Genomic DNA, 13,928 nt, shown 5'->3' on the forward strand with positions numbered 1-13,928 from the left:
TAGAAATTAATTTAAAATTGGAATAACTCAGTCAATATAACTTATAGTCTTTATTATAACCTATTTTTTTAAATAGAATCACAATTATGCATCTTCACTTGTGATTAAAGTTCCTATATGGACACTCTGGAGACTCATATTCATGCTGCAACTATCCCATCATTACAAAAGTTCTGAAAATATAGTTGATTTTAAATCAGCGATATCTCCCTCATCCGAACTTTGATTCGACCAAATTGTTTTTTGTTATTGGGTGATTTTTCTATAGGAGCTCATATATGAAATGATTTTTCTGAAATTATGCACAAAAGATGGAAAACATTATAGGAGATTCACCATCCATGAATTTCCATTATAAAAATTTCTACAACACAGTTGATTTTAAATCACCGATATCTCTCTCATCCAGACTCCAATTCGGGCGATTGTTCTTTTAAATTTGGGTATTTTTCATAAGTAATCCAGATAATTTATTTCTTTTTGTAAATTTTATAGAAAACGTTTCATATCTAATATGATAGTTTGCCTCCCAAAAGGTTTCTAGAAAAAAAATGAAAAAAAATGAAAAAAAAAGTTCTTCTCGCTTTGCCTAGGAAAGTGCTTTGTGGGGGTCGTGACACATGCATGAAGTATGTTGAAAATTGCTTCAAAGGATTGAAACTGAAATATGCAGCAAACCTGAATTTCAATGGTGTTGTAAATTGAATCTGATACCATTGATCCGGATCCTAGGGGGAGACCCCCAAGGTCTAGAAAATTGAATTGGATCTTCGGGGTGGAGGCCCCTAGGATCTAAAAAATTGAAATGCGAGAAGAAAACTGGAGAAGACCCAGTAACTAAAACCACAATTTTTTTAATTAAAATAGAGAATAAATTTTAAATCTACATTGTGGTCAATAATCTGTCCTTTTATAGAATGCGACTTGTTACTTATACTCTTTTTTTAGTTATATTACGACAAGTAAATTGCATGCTTCAATAGATACCGTCGATGATTGAATACCATGGATGGATCTCACATATAATACCATGGCTAAATACCATGGTTGAATGAATTCCATGGGAGGATGCCACTTACAATACCATGGTGGATGCCACATACAATACCATGGGTATCTTCCATGAGTGGATAAATACCATAAGTCAATGAATAGCATAGGTGGATGCCAGTTTCCATTTAGATCAATTATGTACTTATGAAATGGAAGGGATTACAAAAAGATGGTTGAGGCGAGTGAATATATACTTAGAAAATAAAAAAGAAGGAAAAATCATTATCTTTTTTTTGTGTAAGTCAGCTTGTTATATTAAAAAAGAAGAAAATATAGTACAAAATGTCTGCACCTGCAGACAGAGTGCTGCCAAACTGCAAGCCTATCTTCAAAATTGACCGAACGAGATAACCATACTACCACAAGCACACCGCGCAGGGTGGCAGAGCAAAAGAGCTTTACTAAAAACATACAACTAAACACATGCCTAACTGAGGCAGCAAACGGACTACAAAAAAGATAAACCAACTAACCAGCATGACAGAAAGGACCATAACAGACCAGCCGAAGGAACCAAGAAACTAGCCGAGGCAAAAAATCCCTTTACATCTTGAGTGCTACATAATTCCTGGATGCCTCTGGAGCTGGTTCAAACATTGAGATGCCTGCATGCGCAGGCTTGGGATGATTGCTATGATAGTCACCCGCCGGTTCTTCCTTTTGGTTTTCGAACTACCTTGCTTCCTAACCAATAGTTTTCTTTAAGAGTTTTATTAACACCATAAGCTTCTTTGTGATGATATATACCTGTTGCTCCAGCGCGCTGACCTTGAATTCTAGGCTCTATAAAATCACTATGTGTTCCTCAGTCTTAGCCTCAGTGATGAGCTGGAATTTACGCATTTGATCCGCGTAGTTGCCCTGCCTGCTTAATGCTTTAGATAATAGTGTTTTCATTCTCCAGCTTTCTACTTGTGTCCTCACAAATTGTGTAGCCTGCGTAGTGACTGTTCCTGGATCCTCGAGCTAGTCCACTTCCTCTTCCATTTCTTGCTCTTTTAGCTTTTGTTCTTCCTCAGTTACCATCACTTCCAGTTCAGTAATATTTCGCTTATTCCTTTGCGATGTGTGAGTTTCATACATCTCTCTGGCCATCTTGAGATATTTGTTAGCAGAGGCGTTACGACTACCTCCCCTGCCATGATCGTGCTTTCAGTCACGGTATAGTTCTGGGTGCTTTCAATAGAATAGAGGGGTTCTTGTCTATAACACGATAAAACATTGTTTTTGCCCCTGCCTTTGGCTGATATTAAATAGAGGTTGCGTGGGATATTACCGGCTGAAGACCGCTTATTCCTTTGCAACTTGCAGGTCATATCATAATTATTTCTGCGTGAAGGGGAATTGTTTTGGTAGTGGCTCACATTCTTTCGCTTACGGTCACCTCTTCTCTCCTGCCTTAGTGCCTGCCAAGTGTCCCACTTCTTGACATGGCTTAGGCGGCGCATATCCTTATTAATAATATCTGATACTATAACAGCTTTCTTCTGCTCTTGCCATGAATGCACTGGATTCACTTGTCCTTCTTTCCTTTGCCAATCTTTAATGGTGCCTGCATTGCTAGCATGTCTCATCATAGAATGACGTCGGTATAGCCTTCCCACAAAGCAATCTCACTCATCGTCACCCAAATCTTTCCTGGAGAGTTGAGTGCACTTTTCTTTTAATTCCGGGCAGTCTACATTCTGCCAACAGCTGTCCCACATAGTGTGTGGGTGCTCGATTCCATGGTTTGCCAGATGGTCAGCAACGATATTGGCATTCCATTTCACAGCCTGAAAAATCAGACCTTTCATCTCTCCTAGAAAAAATGCTATGTTGTTTGTAACCTTGGCAAGTCTCCAGTGTTTAGTAACCTTGCTTGCTTTAGCTCCCGCGTAAAGCTTCCTTGCCACTGTGATTGCCAGCTCTGAATCTTCCTCAACCACCACTGTGCCAATCGGTGCCTCTTTGAGGATTCTGAGTCCTTGTTCCATGGCAACAAACTCCATCTCATTATTTGTTCCTTCTCCTAAGGCTCTACTGTAGATGTGTAGAATATCCCCTGCACTGTCCCTTATGATGCCCCCGATGCTTGCCAAACCTAGATTACCTCTGGATGCTCCGTCGAAATTCAGCTTGAGAAAGCCCGAAGATGGATGCTTCCAGCCAATTGACGCGGTTTTCGGTTCCTGTTGGCAATTCATGGTGACCATGCTTCTGATGTCCTCCAATTTGAAAGCTTTTAAAATGTGTAAGTCTCTAGCTGAAGTTTGGTTATCTAGTTCTGCTCTGCATTTTACCAGGATTAGTTGTCTTACATTTTGGGTGATTGTATCTAGAGAATGATTTATGTCTCTATAATCATTATGAAAGATTCTTCTATTTCGCTTCTTCTAGATGGTCCAGGTTATGAATCCTAGCAAGGTTTTCCATATGCTATTAATTCTTGTATTATTTGAATACCCACTCTGCTAATTCATAATGGTGTCCTGGATGGAGTCCCTGGTTCTATCTGTCTTTTGCATAATGTTTTCCACCCAGTTCCATAGGTGACAAGCCCATTCGCAAGTGTTGAAGAGATGGTTCATCGTTTCTTCAGCCAAATTGCACATGGGGCATCTTGAAGGGCCATGAAACCCTTTCTTGCGGAGATTCTCCCATGAGAGGGCTTTCCTCCACATCAGGAGCCAGAGGAAGGTTTTGATCTTAGGCCAAAACAGAGAGTCCCATACCTTATTGCTACATTGAGTCACCTCCATTTTCTCTGGATTTTCGATAGGATCTCTGGCTTCCCTGAGCGTGAAGTTACCACTTCCTTTCATACCCCATCTTAGCTAGTCTTTTTCATCAGCTTTCCTTATCTTCCTTTTGTTTAGTTGGCTGAGAAGATGTCTTATTTTGTTATTTTCCTCAGCTAAACTTTCTATGTCGTTGAATCTCCAATCCCTCCATTCCGGGTCCCTGCTACTGTGGTTCCAGTATTAGTGGACAGTGTTTCTTCCCCTTTCCTGACATTGCCTCTGAAGGGCTGTAAACTCTAGTCCTTCAAGCTTCGGGAATTGCTTCCAAGCATCTTCCTAGAATAAAGTTGTTTCCCCATTTCGTATTTCCCGAAAGCTATGATCCTGCACAATGTCACGATTCCTTCTTGCTGATTTCCAAATAGGAGATCCTTCATGAACTTCCTGCAATCTTATTAGATTCTGAATGTCGCACTCAGGGGTATACTTTTCCTTCCAATGTCTGGCCCATGGGAGATTGGGTTCCTTCATCCATCTCCACCAAAGCTTGGCTCCACAAGTCATGCTGATCGTAGAGGGATCCACTAGATTTAGGCCTCCCAGTTCTTTCGATTTGCAAAGTTTATTCCATGCTACAAGAGCCCATTTGTTTTTTTCTGCATTGCCAGTCTAGATAAAAGATATTTGGATGACTCTTATCTGCTGTAAGACTCCTTTTGGGGCAGGGATTATAGAGAGTAGGTACTGTGGAATGGCTTGCAATACTGCTGTGGTAAGGACTAATCTCCCAGCGAAATTGAGGACTTTGTGAGTCCAGTGCTGACATCTCTTCTCCATTTTAGCCAGAATTTTTTCCCAATGTTTCTTTTTCCAAGGTTTTTCTGTCAAGGGAGCACCCAGATACTTTGAGGGGAGGCTGCCTCTTGAGAAGCCTATTATAGTAGGTGAATGTTTTTGAATGGCCAAGCGCGTATTGAAAAAAAATATAGTAGATTTTGAAAGATTAATTTCCATAGTTGAGGCCTTGCTGAAGAGATTTAGTATTCTTTTAAATCCCATGGCTTCTTTGACAGTCAGCGTCCCATGCAGCATTGTGTCATCCACAAATTGCTAGTGAGTTGTCGCTGGAATGGAAAGAAGAGGCTGTAAACTTTTGATTTTTCCTTCATCCTTTGCTTTGCGTATGAGTCTGCTCAGACCTTCCATAAGGATAACAAAAAGGAATGGAGACAGAGGGTCTCCTTGTCTGATTCCATAGGAGGGAGGAAGGGGATCCATTGACCAGGATAGAAAATTTAGTGGATTTAATCAGGGCCAGTATCCAATTATTCCACTGTTTATCAAAGCCAAAAGCATTCAGTATGGCTTCAAGGTAGTTCCAGTTGACCTTATCATAGGCTTTAGATAGATATAGTTGCAACAGCATTCCTACTATTTTCCTGGTCTTAAGAGTGTGAACCATTTCCTGGGCTAGTAAAATATTGTCTTCCTTCAACATACCTCGACTTCTCTTCTGAGATGAGGCCAGGAAGAATAGGTTTCGATCTGTTGGCGATAACTTTAGATATGATTTTATATATCACATTGCATAAGGCTATAGGTCTAAATTTCTCAGGGGAGTTGGCCTCTTCTTCCTTTGGAATTAGGGCGAGGTAGGTAGAGTTTAGCGATTTAAGGATGGAGTTGGAGCACCTGGAATCTTCTTCTACTTCCAAAATTTCAGTCTTAACAAAACTCCAGTAGGCTTTATAAAAGTTGATGGTGAATCCATCAGGTCCAGGTGCCTTGCCATTCGGCATGCTCCTAATAGCCTCCTCCACTTCATCCAATGAGATTTCCCTACTTAGAGCTAGGTTCTGCTCGTTGGTGATGACTTTAGGAATGGCCTAAGCTAGTTCATCAATTTCTTCAGTTCTGTCTACTCTCGACTCCTGAGCTATATGATTAAAGTGCTTTGTGAGCAGTGTTGCTATTTCTCGGTGACTTTGGAGAGATTCCCCTTTTTCATTGTTGAGACATAGAATTTTATTGGCCCCTCTATAATCCAGCGCTGACGTATGAAAGAACTTGGTGTTCTGTTCCCCTTCCTTTAGCCACTGTATCCGGGATTTTTGTTTCCACAAGGTCTCTTCCTGTTTAAAGCGGAGTTACCACTGTTGCATCAGGACTTTTTCCTATTCTGTTGAATCCTGGTTGCTGTTCCCACTAGTCCAATCCTTGTGAATCTGTTCTAACTTTTCCTCTATGATAGTTTTCTCCTTGAATATGTTCCAAAACTCAGTTGCATTCCACTCTTTAATTTTGTTTTTGATGACTCTTAATTTGCTTTGAAGTTTATACATTCTGGTTCCTCTAATGTCCATTGGTTCCTGCCACCACTTCTCCACCAGTTGAATGAAATTAGGGTGATTTAACCAAAATTTCTCAAACCTGAAGGGCTTGTTTCTGGGGGTGCCTTGGATGGCCACAACCAGAGAGATTGGCCAATGATCCGATCCTCCCCTTGGAAGTATGTCATATTCCACTATTATTCCTTCAAGTAAAATGCTTTCAGAAATAAGAAATCTATCTAATTGAGAGGCTATTTGTTTCTCACCTCCTCTTCTATTATTCCATGTCAAAGTTCAACTTTTTGGCTGGATGTCCACTAGTTTGGTAGAACCAATGAAACCAGTGAAGAGCTCAGCATCCTTATTGAGTTTTCTGATTCCTCCTTTCTTTTCCAAAAGTGAGGTTATCATATTAAAATCTCCACCCATGATGATTTTCGACCTAGGATATCTGAGCTTTAGATTTAAGAGTGAGTGGAGAAAAGAGATTTTTTCTTCTAGCTTTTGAGGTCCATAAACATTTATGCATAAGTAAGTTTCAGAGTTACCTATCATTTGAGTTTCCGTGGCCATAAACTATCTTGTTGCTTCTGCCGAGAGGATATTTATCACACGGGAGTCCCATAGAGTTACTAAACCTCCCTCCCAACCTTGACTGGCGACTTCCATAAATTCTATGTATTTACCAAGCCTTTTGCTGACGTTCACCATGTTGTTGCTAGCACACTTGGTTTCCTGTATGAACATGATATCCGGTTTCTCTTTTTGGAATTTTCTCTTTAAGAGTATTTGTTTCACTTGGCTATTAAGCCCTCTTGCATTCCACGATATAACTTTCATCTTTAACTAGACAGGTTATTGGTAAGAGGGGATGGCATCCAGAGCCTTCATCTTACTAGAGTTTAACATTAAAATACCCAGTTCCTGCAGTACTTCACTGTTTGTTCTGTGGCCTCTCTTCCTTCTATGTTTCAAGCTGGTTGAAGTGCATAAAATTCTAATTGAATGGCTACCTATTCCTTTCGATATACCTAATTTCCTATTCTGCATGTCCAGCTCTGCTTTCTGCATTTCAATGAATAGTTCATTGATCTTTTTAATCTCCTCTTCCGAAATGTTTTCTATTCCTTGAGTTTTCGAGTTTTCTTCCATGACTGGTAAGTTCACCCCTTCCTGCTCTAGAACCTCATTTAGCTCCATCTCCTCACTTTCACCATCACTGGTTAGCATATCTGCATCTTCATCTAGACCTTTTGTTGGCCCCTGCATCTGACCTCCTGTATTGAGGGGATGTTCCTCCCCTTCTTTGTTTGTATGATCTGTCATTTCTCTATTCCCTTCATTAGTATTTGAATCCTTATTTTGTTCTTCTGATTCCGTATCTGTCTCTAAGATTCCAAAGGAATTGCTGGTATTGCCTTGTGCTGACCCTATTCTGTTCATTATTTTTATGTTTTCCCTTTGTCTAGCTTTTGCTCTCATGAAGTCATCCCTACTTTTTACTGATTGCTTTTTCTTAGGTTCTTCCCCTGTTTTGTTTAATGGACATTCTCTGACTAGATGTCCATGTTCGTGACATTTTCTACAGTGGAAAGAGATTTTCTCATAGTCAATGGCTTGGAAATAGTCTTCATCCCTGTACTCTAGCCACAGTCCTTCATGTACAGCTCCCGAAACATCCATCTCCACAAATATCCTTGCACAAGAAGTATATCTTCTTTGCAACGTGGCTTCTGATGCTTTGATGAAAGTTCCTAGTCGATCCCCTATTTGCTTTAGAGCCGAAAAACCCCAGTAGTCTATTGGAGGGGAGAAAAGTCGGATCCACACTGGGACTTGTGTGAAGGTTTCTCTTTCTGGCACGAAGTTGGGTTTCCAGGGTCTCATGTAGAGACCAGCTGAAGCGAAGAAGTAGAGTCCCCCATCAAATACTCTATCCTTCTCCTCTAAATTCGTAAACAAAACATTAAGAAAACCTTTCGCTCCTAGGTGTACTTTAACATCACCTTTGGGTTTCCATTGCTGCTTGATCCACTGACATAGCGCTCTTTCCGTTGGCCACAGCCCCATGAACTTGCAGATTACTGCATGCTTGGACATATGTTCTCTGTAGGCTTGTATCTCCGGATCTGTGATCACTACTCTTAGGGCTTCTGATTTTTTGGGTTTGCATGCTCCTCGTGCTACTTTATCATTGTTGGGGTTTGGTACGATCTCCTTTTCCTCTTCTTCTTTTGATTTATTTCAATCTTCTCGTTCCCCTTCCTCCTCTACTTGTTTATCCTTGTGGGTTGTGTGTCTCTGCCCTGTGTTTTCCTTATTTCCGATGTTCTCCTTTCCAGTGCCCTCTTTTCCTTTCATTCTTGGGCTACTGGTTGCCTCCCTATTCTCCTTTTGTTTCTTCTCCTTGCCTGTACCGTTTTCTTGCTGAAGCTTTCCATACCCTATTATTTTCACTCCCTCCTGCGTTACTTGTTTCTGCATGACTATTTGTCTGAAGGATGGGGTCCCAATGGACCCCCCGTTTACCATTTGTCGGGTCAATCCTTGTCCTCTTCTGAGTAGTTCCACTATTCTGATCCTGTCCACTTCTAGATCCGATCCTGTTTCTGCAGGCTCGAAAAACTAAACCCTAAACTTCGAGCCAGCTTCAGACCTCCTCTCTCTCCCAATCCGAATCACCTTGGGTCACTGCTAAGGAAAACACATTATCATAATGACAATAATTTTCTAATACCTAAAATAACATTGATAAGTAAGCAAGGTGGCGAAATTAAGAAACTACACTATGAACATGATGGGAGTACATAGAAATGAATAGTGTGTAATAATATTGATTGTCACTCAAGAAAATATTTTAGAAATAAGGGAACATGCAAAGGAAGGTAAAATCTATAAAAAGATAATCGAAAAGCAAGGATAGGAGGTGCCAACAAATTGATTCATCAAATTTTCAATAATATAGGTTAATTAGATGAGATAGTTAGTTGTCCTCATTGAAAAAAATAAACTCCAAATATAGGTTAGTGGAATGCGTAGTAACCATGTGGCTAAAATTGTATCATGTATAATTTATAAAGGCAGAACAAATTTATGAAAGCATGAATTACTCATGCTACACCTAGTGGAAATTCATATAACTATGTACAAGAAAAAAAAATAAGCAAACATGGGAGCTAGAAGTTAAGGAATGCAAGGCCATTGAGGAATATATGCATTTGGAGAATGTCCTTGTGAAGGACTAAGGAATAAATTAATTTCTAGGAAATTATGATCCTATATTGGTAGGTATAATAGAGCTAAAAGTTTGTAAAATTAAACATAATGCAATTAATAGGAAAATTGGGTCCAATCTATTACAAAAGAAAATGTAGGTCATAATTGTAATGCTCTAAAACTTGTGGTTAACACAGCAAGGATGTTGGAAAATATGCATTGTCAACCAAATGCAAATCAATGGAATAAAGTAAAGACACACACACACACAGCTAGAAGAATAAAATGGGACTACTAAATGACTTTCACATATCTATTAGGATAAACATTTTTCATATATATAATATGATAAACAATATTAGACCCTTCTCATGGTAATGTTTGATTCATTGTGATTGTCAAAAAATAAATGACTAATAATTTAACAAGTGAATTATATTAATTAATTGTAAATCATAACTTGTTACCATCTAGTTAGACGGATTGTGATTAAATAAGAGGAATATAGTCTCCATGCCACATATAGAGAGAATGAAAATGAGATATGTTATTATTCTTCCTTCTTTCTTTCAAACATTGGGACAAACTTTAATTTGGGGGGGTTGGGTGTATGTAGTTCCCCATTTTACCCTAAGTATAAGATATATATTTTTATTCTTACTTCCACTTTTGAGAGTACTATGACATATTCTTGAGGAAAATGGACATCAATGAGCTGATTATTATTTCTTGTGATGAGGAGTCATTATGTGCTTATTTTGATTATCATTCTATATTTTGTTCATGGTTATGATACTCATTGAAATTGATAATTTTAATGTTTCTTATCATATATACATTATGAAAACTAGTATTTATGATCAGATTTTGTTAGAAATTGTGTGTGTGGAAGGAGACCATAATGGGACGTAAGTGCATGAGGGCGCAATGATCCCATATTGGTCATTGATAAAATTTACAATGAGAGTTACATTCATTAATAATGTGCATGTGTGTGTATTACTACATTTTGTAACTATGTTCAATCTTAATAATTAGCATTTTTGGTCCTTGATATATTTGTAAGCATGTTTTTCATGCTAGATTCAAATATAAAATATTAAAAGACATTTTCCTCATGTCATTTGCAAAATAAGAAATTTGGAAACTTAAATTTTAAATTTTATGGCTCCAAATTAGCCAAACTAGCCTCCTCCTAATCATCCCCTTCAAGTGCTAAATTCATCCTCAGTCTTAATGGCACAATGTTAACACAATAAACGATTATATAAGGACACTCATCCTCCCTCAATTTTCACACAACTCAAATTATTTCTATGGAAAAAGACCGTTCTTTCTAATGAGAAGAAGAACTCAAATCTCAAGCACAAAATAAGAGACTCTTGAGGTTTGATGTTAAGGATGAATCTGAGGATGAATCTTTGTGATGGAAGAAAGGGAGCAGGATGAAGAAATAAATAGAGCCTTTTTTATAAGACCAATATTTGTGCGAGATAAAACCAATATTAAGATACCTAATTTATGTTCAAGGATCCAACTCCGAGGAAGGAAGAAGACCTAATTCAATGAAAGCCTAATCTTACTAAATTATTTGTTAATATGAACTGACTAGGATATAGGATCGACTAGGTTTGTTCTAGTGTTTGACTAAGATGTGTTGTTACTGAATTGAAAAAATTGTTTATTGAAAAGTTTTCTATGTTTTTCCCATGTGAGTTCTCTGAGGGTAAACTATTTTGTTCTTGTGTGGCTATCTCTTTAATTTATTTGTGTAATTATTTTATGATGAACAAAAAATGCAATAAATTATCAATCTAAACAAAATCATAAGAAATAATTATCATTTTATAGGACTATTGAAAAATCAAGATGGAATCAGAGCCTACAGTGAGATAACAACGCTAGAAACGAATTCAACTTTGTTTAAAGAAAGCCCTATGTCATGAAATACATTGCATAAAGAATTATTTCCTTGTTTGAAAGGAATACTAATCTATATATTTCAATAGGCCTAAATCCCTAGACCTTGAAAAGGTTGAAATTAATTGTAGGAAGAAAGTTGAGGGTGGAGGAGCCTTAGAAGGCAAAAAGTATCAAAATGACTATAGAATACCTCTGTTAGGTTGAAAGAGATCGAAAGATCACATAATTAACTTTAGGGTTAAGGTACTTTTGAAGAAAAAAATGTATTAAGTTTGATATATATTTGTTGGCTTGTTGGGGCTTGACTTAGGTTCGGAGGTGATTTAGCCAAACAAATCCCGGTACTACTAGCCCTTTTGGCAAAAATCTGTGGAGCGCAAACTGAGGTTTCACCCGAAGTAGTATGGGAGGGTGTTAGAGCCACGTTTCCACACCCTGGTGATGTCTGATGGTTTCTAGTGGTTCGCGGTTCAACCCTGCGCGCACGTTCCTACGTGCACTTACCCGTACCTTGCAACCTGTCATGTTTCCTTCGCACAACCCTACTTACAGGCCAAACAATGTTATTACCCAAGTCCTTACTGGTAATCCTATCTAAGTTGATTAACTTTGCTTATTTGTATGCTTTTAGTTATACTTAACAATCTTCACAATTCATACAAGTACGCGTAGAAAATAAATAGTATAATTTCAATTCACATGCAACAAATAATAACCCAAGATAGATACATGTAATTCAGATAAAACTTATTTTTATTATTCTCTTCCTTTAGTTAGAGACTCTATTCTACCCTGCACACTCAACTGTAGGGGTCTGCACACTCGGCTGCAGACTCTAATAGGCCTTTGTGCACTTAGCTGCAGAGCCTCTTCCTACTACTACAACCCAAGGCACACTTAGACTCCTCTGCTATGATTCCCTATCACATTCTATTCATTAGATTCTATTCTGATATTTTTTTATTTACAACTTAGAGCCTCGCTCAATTTATAAAATACAATGTTCCGCGGACCATGGGTAGGCCGACGTTACATTCAAACTTAGGGCGGGCAGCCCTATGACTCTAACATACATTTCAAGCCCGCAATTCATGGAGCTTTACAATAATATCACTCAAAAAATGGTCTTTAAGCCCCAAAACATGTTGTGCGGGGGATTCCATGCCCAATAGGGCCCCCAACACAAACATCATGACTCACCCTCGAGTCACTCTGTTGGCACGATGATCTTGGCATGAGGTCCCTCCAACTGGTCTCGAACGGTCCTAATATCCTCACCACACTGAGCTGCTACTTGTTGAACCTGCTACATCCTCGGTGCTGAGACCTCCATGTCTGAATTGTTTCCTTATATTTTTACTGACATCTGCTACATATGTTTATAGTGGCGCACCCTTGTCCGTCTCGTTGGTTCACAAAGACTATGCTTCAGCCAGCTAGTCAGATAACTAGCCCACCCGTGTAGGGCTTCAAGTGGCTGCCATTTACTTTTCCTTGGAAGGGTTCTCCATTCAGCTTGACTAGCTAGACCATGCCTTCGTCTGTGACCTCCTTAACCACATATGGTCCCAGCCAGTGCATTCTGAATTTTCCTGGAAATTTTACAAACTTACTGTCATCGAGTAACACTAAGTCATTTACCTTGAAGGTTTGTAACTTGATATGGCAGTCATGCCAGGCTTTTTGACGCTTCTTTTGTACCTGCTGATGAGATCCAGGAAAAAACCATTCTTCCTCAAGTTCTTCCAATTGCGCGAGCCCTTTCTCCAGAGCTTCATGGTCCGTCATGCCTCTAAGCACTATTATTCGCAGACTAGGTATGATCTATTCCATCGGCATGACAATTTCCATGTCATAAACTAACCGAAAAGGTCTCTATCCCATCAATTTCTTACACGTTGTCTTGGAAGCCCATAGCACGGCAGGTACGCGCAGATCCTAATCGTCTCGTTTTGCATTGCACACTTTGGTCAGTGTAGTCTCCAGTATTTTGTTGAAATCTTCTACAGTCCCATTGGCTTGTGGGTGATATGGTGTACTCTTATGATGATACACTTAGAACTTTTCTATGAGAGTGTTGATGGTTTCATTCAAGAAATGTGTTTTGCGATCACTCATTAAGATTTTTGGACAGCCAAATCGGGTCAACACATTTTCAAACAAAAACTTCGCATCCGTAGTGGTTGTGTAGTCTTTGACCATCTGCGCTTCCACCCATCATGTCAGGTACTCTGTCGTGGTGATGATGTAGTGTGCGCCCTTCTTTCCTTGAGGTTTGATTAGTCCCACAAAGTCGATTGCCCATTTTTCGAACGACTTTAATGTCATTTGTGGATTTAATGGCATCTCATCCCTCTGCGATGGTTTTTCAGTCCTTTGACGTATGTCACAGGCCTTACAGTGCACTTTCGAATCCTGGTGCAGGGTTGGCCACCATAACCCTGTGCGAAGAATCTTTTGTGCAATCGTGCATCCTGCACAGTGTCCTCTTGCAGCACCCCTATGTGCTTTCGTGAGGATTTGACTTCGTTCAAATTTAGGTACGTATATTCGCAATATCTCATCATTTCCCATTTTGTATAGGTTCCCTGCAATGACAGAAAAATCTACTGTGCGCACCACTAATTCCTTCTTCTATTGAATGGAGTATTCCTTTGGCACAGTTCTGTTGTCAGAAAATGGA

The 13,928-nt window shown here is 39.1% G+C and overlaps 1 protein-coding gene across 1 annotated transcript; it reads right to left on the reverse strand.

Annotated features, from left to right (window-relative positions):
• Positions 1–2,666: 2,666 nt before the first annotated feature.
• On the reverse strand, positions 2,667–3,248 carry LOC149145792 (uncharacterized). Its single transcript, XM_089452560.1, has one exon. It carries the CDS (start codon positions 3,246–3,248, stop codon positions 2,667–2,669), a length of 582 nt encoding a protein of 193 aa, XP_089308686.1.
• Positions 3,249–13,928: the final 10,680 nt, after the last annotated feature.

Source organism: Pinus tabuliformis, chromosome X (genome assembly GCF_031772625.1).
Source record: "Pinus tabuliformis cultivar Carrire ecotype Pingquan chromosome X, CPIR1, whole genome shotgun sequence".
Lineage (NCBI taxonomy): Eukaryota > Viridiplantae > Streptophyta > Pinopsida > Pinales > Pinaceae > Pinus > Pinus tabuliformis.

Bases quoted from the DNA above. Each gene is read 5' to 3' on its own strand.
- LOC149145792 (XM_089452560.1), bottom strand. From the start codon at position 3,248: ATGGTCACCATGAATTGCCAACAGGAACCGAAAACCGCGTCAATTGGC.